This window comes from Plasmodium gallinaceum (genome assembly GCF_900005855.1).
Source record: "Plasmodium gallinaceum strain 8A genome assembly, contig: PGAL8A_v1_82, whole genome shotgun sequence".
NCBI classification, from domain to species: domain Eukaryota; phylum Apicomplexa; class Aconoidasida; order Haemosporida; family Plasmodiidae; genus Plasmodium; species Plasmodium gallinaceum.
Genome location: NW_021628245.1, coordinates 78,243 through 89,047, shown reverse-complemented (window position 1 = coordinate 89,047; position 10,805 = coordinate 78,243). Strand labels below are relative to the sequence as shown.

The 10,805-nt window shown below is 17.2% G+C and overlaps 2 protein-coding genes across 2 annotated transcripts, besides 2 other annotated features; one reads left to right on the top strand and one right to left on the bottom strand.

Moving 5' to 3' along the window:
• The first annotated feature begins 316 nt into the window (after positions 1–316).
• Positions 317–726: a repeat region.
• Positions 727–6,665: 5,939 nt separating this feature from the next.
• On the top strand, positions 6,666–7,660 carry PGAL8A_00269700 (fam-g protein; the record flags this gene model as incomplete). The annotated part of the gene is made up of 2 exons (XM_028671676.1): positions 6,666–6,740; positions 6,869–7,660. The coding sequence occupies 2 exons, from the start codon at positions 6,666–6,668 to the stop codon at positions 7,658–7,660; spliced, it is 867 nt and encodes a 288-aa protein (XP_028528305.1).
• Positions 7,636–8,325: a repeat region.
• A 16-nt stretch (positions 8,326–8,341) lies between these two features.
• On the bottom strand, positions 8,342–8,877 carry PGAL8A_00269600 (fam-g protein; the record flags this gene model as incomplete). Its single annotated transcript, XM_028671675.1, has 2 exons — positions 8,342–8,671; positions 8,803–8,877. The coding sequence occupies 2 exons, from the start codon at positions 8,875–8,877 to the stop codon at positions 8,342–8,344; spliced, it is 405 nt and encodes a 134-aa protein (XP_028528304.1).
• Positions 8,878–10,805: the final 1,928 nt, after the last annotated feature.

Below are 10,805 nucleotides of genomic sequence, written 5' to 3'. Positions count from 1 at the left end.
AAAAAAAAAATTTTTTTTTTTTTTTTTTTTTTTTTTTTTATTTGCGTATGCATAACCAATACGTATTCTTCATATAGCTAGTCCTTTTTATAACCGAAAAGGTTAATAAAAACTTTTATTAACCAAATATATGTTAGTCATGCAAGCATTGGATAAAAAAAAAAAAAAAAAATTAGTTATTTTTCTTGTTTTTTTTTTTGTAAATTCTAAGATACATAAAAGAAATATATTTATTTTTTTTTGAAAAATGTTGTATTGCTGAAAAATTAAAAAAAGAATAGTTACTTACTAAAAAGTTTTCTGTAGTATATTTTGTTTAAATTTATATAGGAAAATTTTATATTGATAATAATAAAGTATTCATATTTCGTAGTATTTATATAATTCAATTTTTAATCTATTGATTGCTTATGCTTTTTTATTCGAATGCAGTGAATTTGAATTGTTAATGATTACTCATAATATTATAAATAAAATATATGTAATCAAAATAAATAATGATGATTTAAGTTTTTAATGAAAATATAGGACTTTTATTAAAAGGTATAGATTCTTCTGGAAAGAAATAAATACTGAACTAATTAGACAACACAAATACAATTTACTGGTTTACAGTATTAAAAAAAAATTTAAGTTAATTATATTAGTATAGACAAATCGACACGCTCTATATTAATCTATTTGTTCAACACTAAAAAAATCATTTAATAAGCAATTAATAAATTACTAACATACATATATAATATATTTTAATTTATTTGTGCAAGAAAAAAGAAAGAATATATATAATTAAAATAAAGAACAATAAAAGCTAACATATATGTTGAAGAATATTCTACAACAAAAAAATAATAATGATAAATATAATATTTTGTTTTAAATATAAAAATATAAATATATAGATATAAATGTAACACAATTAAGAAGGATTTTCATATTAATGGAATGCATGCATTCATTATATAATGTATTACATGATACATATATCTCAAGATATATTTATTTTTATATAAAGCTACTGAAGATTCCTTATATAATTTTCTAACTGAAAGAGTAATGATTACACATATATATATTTCATTTTATTAAAGAATAAAAAAAAAATATTGATATATTTTTAAGATTCTGTAGCATAATGTAGATCGAAGTTAATATAATAATAAAAACTATGAGAAATTTTTTATTATCTTAGTTGCATGTCTTATAAGTAGCACAACTAATGAATGAAAATGAAATTGATGAAAAGTAAAAATTTTCATAAAAATAATATATTACAAATTGTTTTTTATTATATTTGTAGATTTATAGACATAATACTATTAAAGATAATAAAAAAAATAAAAAATTAATTTATTTTATATTATACTATTAGAAAGGTTAAAAATTGCATAAATTTTATTGAATTAAAAAAAAAATAAAGGAAAAAAATATATATCTTAAAAATTATTGCACCTATTTTTATTAAATCTATTTACATTTATTACATTTCATTTGATTTTTAACATAACTATCATAATTAGAATTTAAGTTAAAATTATTATATATATAATATATATAATTTAATAAATATATTATAAATTTTTTTTTAAAGATAGTTCATAAGAAATATTATCTATAATAGTTTTTACATTTGTTATAATTATTGTTATTATAACTTAAAATTCTCTATATTTAAAAATATTTTTTTTCATAATTGCTATTGTTGCTTTTTAACATATTTATGTAGAAACTTTTAGCAAAATATGTGCACATATTTTTGCTTTAATTATATATCATTAAGTTATAAAAATAATTACTTCAGTGTATTGTTTATTTTTATTGAGATTTATATATTATTATTACTTAAATTATAAAAATTAAGATAATTTTTTATATTTATTTAAATTCTTTTTTTTTTTTTTAGATTTTTATTGTCATATATTTCAAATTATTTTCCTTAAAAGTCAGTTCACACCTAGCTATGAATTTATAATTTAAAATGCATTTCATAATTTCTAAAATTTAATTCCTCCAATAATAAATTATTATGTAAGAAATTGAATCATAATTAAAATAAATTCAAATTTATGTAAATTACATTTTTATTATTATGTTTTCATTAAAACTACCATTATACCCATAAATGTAAATAAGATTATGATACCTTGTTTTTATTCTTTTCAATATTTATTGCTATATATCATAAATTTTTTATCAAAAATATTTTAGTGATTGTATGTTGAAATTGTTTATGTTAATAACATTTTATCACTATAACGTATATCCATTATATTAATTACATATTATTTATAAACATCCTGTATTAATATTAAATCAATTTATGTATCTTACGATATAAATAGTCATTATGGCACAATCACTTTTCGAATTGATACAAATTAAGTTACATAATTTATTAATATAAAAAACATTAAACAATTGTAATATTCGATAATCATAATATTCACCAATATAATATGTTTATCATTACACTTATTTTTACTTTTATTATCATTTAAAAGAAAAAATTTTAATTTTTTTTTTAAAAATTTTTTTTATATCTTTGAATCTTTAATTCATTCAGAATAAACATAATTATTTTTAAATTCATACATTAGAATTAAATAAATTAATTTTCTATAATTGTAGTTTATTTTTATCATTTATTTCGAAACTTCACACAATTTTTTCTATTACAGAAATAATTTCGATATTTCAGTTAAAAAACAAGCTTTATAAAAAAAGTATATCTTATTAATATTTTTAATTTCAAAAAAAAAAATTTTTTTTAGTTAATATTTTTAAATTCTTTATATTTACTATGTTTTTTTTATTATATCAACTATAAAAAATTAAAAAGAATAATTATAATAAATTATTAATTGGTTACATAAGCTAATGCAAAATTATACAATAATATTAAAATAAAATAAAAAAATAATTATTCAAGTAATATTTTAAAACAATGTTCTTTTTCTCTCCCTCTCTCCCTGTATATATATATTTGGATAAAATAAAATTATAAATGTTTAAGTAATTAAAAATAATATTTACATATATTATATATTATATAATATTACATTATATTATATTTTTTATTTTTATGAGATAATAATTCAAACGAAAAATGAATAAATACAAGCATTTAATTACAAAAAATAAAAATAAAAAGCATGAAAATAAGATAAATATTAGTAGTATGTAAGTAAAATAGAAGAATAGTTATGTAAATGTAAATTAAAATAAAAATAATACTATTATAACTATTATTTTATATAAAAATATAAATATGTAAATATATAAAATAAAAGAGAACAAAAATAACATATAGGAAATGAGAAATAACATGCATAGAAAATTCTAGAAATGAAGTTAATGTAATTTAAAATTGTAATATATTTTTTATCCTTTATTTTTTTTATTCATTAGTTTTATAACATACGACAATCGATTCTTTATTTTATTAAATATGAAATGTATAATCCTATGTATAGATGAAAAATTTATTTGAAATTACTTCTAAAAATATGCATTCTTTATTAATGAAAAAAAAAAAAAAAAATTAATTTTTTAAGATATATCTATTTGATATTCATCTAAAATTAAAACATTATAATGAAAAACAACTTCCTTTTTTGAATACAGTATAATAATGTACTTCCTACAAGTGCACTTTATATTTAACTAATCCTTTTTTATTATATTTAATTTTATTCTCTAATATGAATCCGTTAAAAATGGTAAAAGAGAAAATAAAATCCATTATTATAAAATAATAAAAATATCTTATAGGAGGAAACAAAAAAGGTTAAAGTTTTGAAAGTAAGCATTTGAATAATAAAACGATACAAAAGAAAAAAAAATTAAATAACGATAAAAAAAAAACTTTTAGTATATATAATTATTACGTAATTATAAAACAAAAACTTAAAAATGACATCAAAAAGAAAAAAAAAAAATAATAATGTATTTATAGAATATGTATCTATTTTGTTGTGATATTTATTTTTCGTTATTACCATAATCCCTCTAATGTTTAATTTAAATTAACTTCACATTTTTTATTGAATTAGTAATAATTGTCATAATAAATTAAACGAGGATAAAGTTGCATGCTTTGAATAAATAATTTTTAAAATAAGATAAATAAATAAAAAAATATATAAAAATAAAAATAAAATTTTTTAAAGCCCTATATAATTGTATCTAAATATAAACTATTCTAAAAATACAACCTGCTATCATAAATGTCTGCTATAAAATAGATATTCAAAAGGTATGTAAGCAAAAAATATATGTATTTATTTACTTGCACTTAAAGTGAGTGCACTTATAAAAAAATAAATAAATAATAATATTTTTTTAGTGCAGGTATTTAAAATTAAAAAAAAAATATATATTATCATAATATTTTTATTATTACAAAAAAAAAAAAGTAATCTTAAAAAAAAAAATAGTTTTTATTTTTTTTTTTTTCGGAGGATAAAGTGCAGACTACTATAGAATGTATATTTTTGTTTTAAGCTATAATGTAATATTAAGGAAATTACGTTTTGGAGTGTTGCTTATATTAAAAAAAAAAAATAATTAACTAATAAGTTATATTTAATGTTTAGTAATAAAAAAAAAAAAATTTATATTAAAATTAAGTAGAGTTTACACTACATTTTCCTTATTAATTTATTTGTTTGGCACGAGAAAAGTAATTTAACAGCCATTAATAAATCAAAGCTATAAATAATTTCTTTTCCTTAGGAATATTATCTTATTTATAATAATTATAATTATTTTAATACTTCATGAGCTATCATTTGGATAATTTATGTTTCTATATCTCCAATACATACACTATTCAAATTATTTTAATATCATGTAATATCTATGTTAAATGTAAGACACTTTTATATTTTACACATTTTTACTTTTAAGAACAACTTCTACATATAATATTAAAAAATATAAATCATAAAATATGTACTTTTATTAAATTTATGATTATTTCTTAGAGAAAAATTAGTGTTAAAATATTAAAAATGATAGTATTTATGCACACCACTCTTTATTAATAATACGTCAAAAATCCTAACAAATTAAATTTAAAAAGTAATAATTCTTATTAAAATTCTTCATTGACGTTTACAAGGATGTCTTATAAAATTTAAACTTTTAAGAAAAAAGTTATATTAGAAAGGGACAATTGTTGAATTCATTTATACTATATAAATGATTTACCTAAATTTCGCAAGTAAAATGAAAAATAAAAAATTGTGCTATAAATATATATAACTAAAAATAAAAAAGAAAATAAACATATCGTAATAATAATAAACACTTATCAAATACATATATAAAGGTAAAAAAAAAAAAAAAATTTATTTTTTTTATATTTAATTAGAAGATTATAATAATATATATGCAAAGAATTATTTTATAATTCTCTTTTATCATTATTTATTGATATTTTTTATATCACGATAAAAATGCTTTCTTTTGAATTTTATAAGAAAAAATCTATTATATTTAACTAAAGATATATTTTTATATTCAGTAAATAATATTTATATTAAAATTGAAACTAATAAGTATTACTAGTAAAAAAGTAAATTTACAGAAATATATTATTAGAATAAAGCAATTTTGTCAAAAAAAATAATTTTTTTTAAAAAATATTTTTTACTTTAAATATGTGATTAAAAAAATAGCTTTTTTTTTTTTTTTTTTAAATTGTAATTAATTTATATAACTTTTAAATGCGCTATTTATAAGATTTGTTATTATAATTTCTTAAAAATAAATACCTATCTTCACTTTTTCTTTTGAATTTAAGTACTTAATTAATTTTATTTTTTTTCAAATAATTGAAAAAGTAATTTTTTTTAAAAAATAGTTATAACAAAAAATAAATATATACATATATTGTATAAACATTTATCAATAATAAAAATAAAAAAAAAAGAATTAAGATAAAAAAACGTATATTAGAAAAATCAAAAAAGTTATATTTAAAAGAAAAATATACACAAACAAAAATTATTTTTATATTAAGTGAAAGATTGTCACAAATGTAGTATACTGTATGAAAGATACATGCGTATAAAAATTTTTAATTTATAGAGTTTTTTTTTTTTTTTTTTTCATGGAGATATATCTCTATAATATACGAAGATTTATATTAATAAATCATAATATACCGTATATAAAATAATTTAAAGTTCGACATAATTCACAAAGATTAGTAATTTAGAAAAAAAAAATTAAAAAAATCCTTTAACATTAAATGTATATCATTTATAATTTTTATGTGCATTAAATTAAAAATATTTTATTTTTTTACATAATTTAAAGATAAGTAAAATTTTAATAAAATATTTTTAAAATAACTTTATCCGATTTATTATATTTTTTATTTATTTGTAAATTAACATTCTTATTTTATTTTTTAAAGAATTAAGAATATTATTTCTATCTAAAGTAACCATAATATGATATGTAATAATAGAAAATTAGAAATTACATTTCTCATATGAAAATAATTTTCTATTTTAAAAATTTAAGAAATTAGTAGAAGTTATAATAATATTTAAATGAATATTCCAAATCCATAATTTAGTATTATTGAAAATAGAAACAATTTTAAACATGAATTAACAATTTCCACATTAGTATTATTCTATAAATATATTAATATGAAAACGTTAATTTTATTTTTAAAAATTATTACATTCCTTCTTTTAATATGGATGTATCAATGTTTTTATAACGTAAGTTAAAATTTTTACAAAAATATACATATAGATATATTTTATTTCTAATTATTCTTGACATTGCATTTGATTTTCTATTCTAACAAAAGAAACATTCTTTTAAAAAATTTTTATTTAATCCATAGTGTGATTCCGATAAATCATTGGTTGATAAAAATATATTGCAAACAAAAAATAAGTTAAAATTTGAAAGAGTATTAGCAGAGGGTGACATAGCAGGAAAAAAGCAAACATACGCTAAGGAATGCATAGAAGAAAGTCCATTAGGTAATAAAAAAAACAAGTGTGAAAATCCAGTTCGATACGAGAATCCGTACGATCATTGGAATAAAGTCACTACTCCAATTTTACGGGAGGAATTTGATGAAGAAACAGCTGGAATGGACCCCAAATGGAGAGAACAAAAATGGAATAATGAATGGAATAAAATTTCAGCTAATAAGGTGAATAATCTATCTTCAATATTTCATCGAAGTGATATTACAGAAGAAGAAAAAAAAGAATTAATTTTGCGTGTTATGAGTGAACTTTTCTCAGAATTTCAGAAATTTATAGACGAATGTAAGAAAGAGATGATAGACAATAAAACATATTCCGTATCTAAGAATGAGATGATAGACAATGAAGCAGAATCCGAATCTAAAAAAGAGATGATAGGCAATAAAACAGAATCCGAATCTAAAAAAGAGATGATAGGCAATAAAACAGAATCCGAATCTAAAAAAGAGATGATAGGCAATAAAACAGAATCCGAATATAAGAAAGAGATGATAGACAATAAAGCAGAATCCGAATCTAAGAATGAGATGACAGAAAATAAAACAGAATCCGAATCCAAGAATGAGATAATAGACAATAAAACAGAATCCGAATCTAAGAATGAGATGACAGATGGGTGTTCGGGGACTTTACTATAATACTGAACAAACCAATTAATAAAGAGCATGTTGAGATGTCTCTACGATTTTTGTATATTTGTATATATTTTTATTTTTGATTTGAACAAGTGATCTTTAATCATAATCTACTTCGTTCAGCATTTTTTTATCTCAAAAGATATTTATTTATTTTTTATAAATAAATCCTTATTTTTATTAAAAATTTAAACACTTATTTAACATTAACTATTAATTGACTATAATTACTAGTTTATTTATTATGAGTTATATTCAGCAATCATTTTATATTGCTGTTGAATTAACGCCACAAAAATACTTATTAAAAATGCAAATAAATTATATGAATATTAATTACGTGAAAATTTTTCTTCATATGTATAAAATTTTCTCTCACAAATTGAAAATATAAATATTATGCAAATTAAACGCTTTACAAAAATATTATTATCTTTTGTAAAAAAAATCTCTCTCCTCTGATTCTCTTTAAAAAAAATTAATTCTTTTTATTTTTTTTTTTATTTTTACCTTTGTCTTTTTCGAAAGAAACATTTTTCAAAAAAAATTCCGATAATTTTTTTTTTTTTTTTTTTTTTTTTTTTTTTAGTTAGTACAACTAACTATGTATTCTCCACATAGCTAGTTCTTTTATAGCCAAAAAGGTTAATGAAGCCTTTTATTAACCAGTCAGTTAGAAAAATCTTAACACAGACTTTCTGTAATATTATTTCTATAAGCATTTAATATTTTATCTCTACATTTATATCTCATTTCATTTGCTTTTTTAAATAAAACTTCTTGTACAATGTTTGACACAATATTAGCGATATAACATTTAATATACATATCCATTAAATGAACGAATTCATAAAGTCTCATCTCCTCTTCACCAGATGGATAATGTTCTACAAGATTTTTAATATAAGATGATTTTTCTTCTGATATATCACCCTCTGCTAATATTCTTTCATGTTTTAACCCAATTTTTGTTTGTAATGTATCTCTATTAATCAATGACTTACTGGAATCATACTATAGGATTAAATAAAAATTGTTTAAAAATTTTTTTTCAATTGTTATAGTAATAAATTAAGTAAAATTTTTAAAATGATTAGAAATAAAATATATTTATATGTGTTTTTTTTATATGAATTTTATCTTACCTTGTAAAAAAAAGGGAATATCCAAATTAAATGGAGAAATGTAAAAATTTTTAAATATAAAGTAAATGTTTTCATTTTAATACTATTATAGTGTAATATTAAAGTTAGAGATGTTAATCCAGTTACAAAATTGCTACTATCTTTACTAAGAATAAGTTAGAGATAAGTAATATTGCTTTAGGTATTATTACGACCTTTGTAAATTTTATAAGTTTTTAAGGTAAAAAATTATTTGTTTATGTGAAATGTAATTCTTAATTTTTTATAATTACACATAATATTATATTTACTTTATGCAAGATTAATGCTATTAATTTTTCAAGAAATAAAATAAATAATAAGGTATATAAGATAAAGAAAAAAATTTTAAAATATGTAAAGTTATTTTAAAAATATTTCATTAAAATTAAATTCATCCTTAAAGTAGATAAGAAAATTATATAATGTTAATTTGAAATAAATTAAAACTATAAATGCTATATATTTAATGTCAATGAATTTCTCTTTATTTTTTTTTTTGTTTAACTATTAGTTTTTTTTCTGTGAATCAGTTTAAACTTTAAATTATTTTATATATGGTATTCGTTATTTATATATATAATTTTAGATATATTAGAGATATCATATCTCTATCAAATAAAAAAAGAAAAAAAAAAACACTATAAATTAAAAGTTTTTCTCTGCATGTATTTTTCATACTGTATACTATATTTATAGTTATTTTTAATTATATATGAAACTAATTTTTATTTGTGCATGTTTTTGCTTTAAATGTAACTATTTTGATTTTTCTATTATATTTTTTTATCTTTATGTTTTCTTTTTCTTTTTGTTATTAATATATGTTTATATAATATATATATACATAATTATTTTTTTAAAAAATTTCCTTTTTCATTTACTTCTCACAAAATAAAAAAAAATTATGAAATACACAAATTCAAAAGAAAAAGTGAAAACATATCTATTTTGAGGAAATTATAATAAAATATCATGTAAAAAAGCACTCTAAATTAATTACGATTTAAAAAAAAAAAAAAAAAACTATTTTTTTAATCATATGTATATAGTAAAAAGCATGTTTCAAAAAAAAGTTTATTTATTTTTTGACAAATTTACTTTTGTAATTATTCTAAAAACTGTGAAGAAAATTCTTTTTTATATGAAACATATTGTATAAATATATTTTTATAAATTATTTTTTTTTGTAATTAATAATCATAAATACAAACATTAAATTTAATAAAAATGTTAATTATTATATTAACTAAAAAGATATATCTTTAATTAAATATAATGAATTTCTTCCAAGAAAATACAAGGATATATATTTTCAATATGATACGAAATGTATCAATAAATAATTATAAAACAGAATTATAACATGTCCTTTTGCATGTGCATTATCATTACCTTATATTTAAATGTAAAAAAAAAAGTTATGTGCCTTTTTTTTTAGCATTTTTATACATAATCGATAACTTAATATTATTGAGAATGTATTTATTTCATTTTTTATTTTGTTATATTTTAGTTTTAAACATTTTTATTGCTATTCTTTTATTTTTATTTATCTTTCTCAAAAAATCTAATTAACTCAATTATTGGATTATAAATAATATTATCGACCTATTTTAAATAATATTCAGATAAATATAAAAAGAACATTTTTAATTGTATATGTCATACTGCAAGGAAAATAGGAATACATAAAAGCTTAAAGAAAGTATGTATCTTAAAAAAAAAATATTATCACTAAAAGTAAATACGTTTAATAAAAACAATTGCTCTAAAAGTAATCTAAATAAAAAAATACTTGCTCTAAAAAGGAACAAGATATGAAAAAAATATTTATATATTTTATTATTTTATTTTTTTTGTATAAAAAATTAAGAATATAATATCAAATGTGACATACATGAGATATAATGTAAACTAACAACAATAGTAATTAATTCATGTATTTAATATTTGATATAAATAATAAAAGTGAATAATCTGAT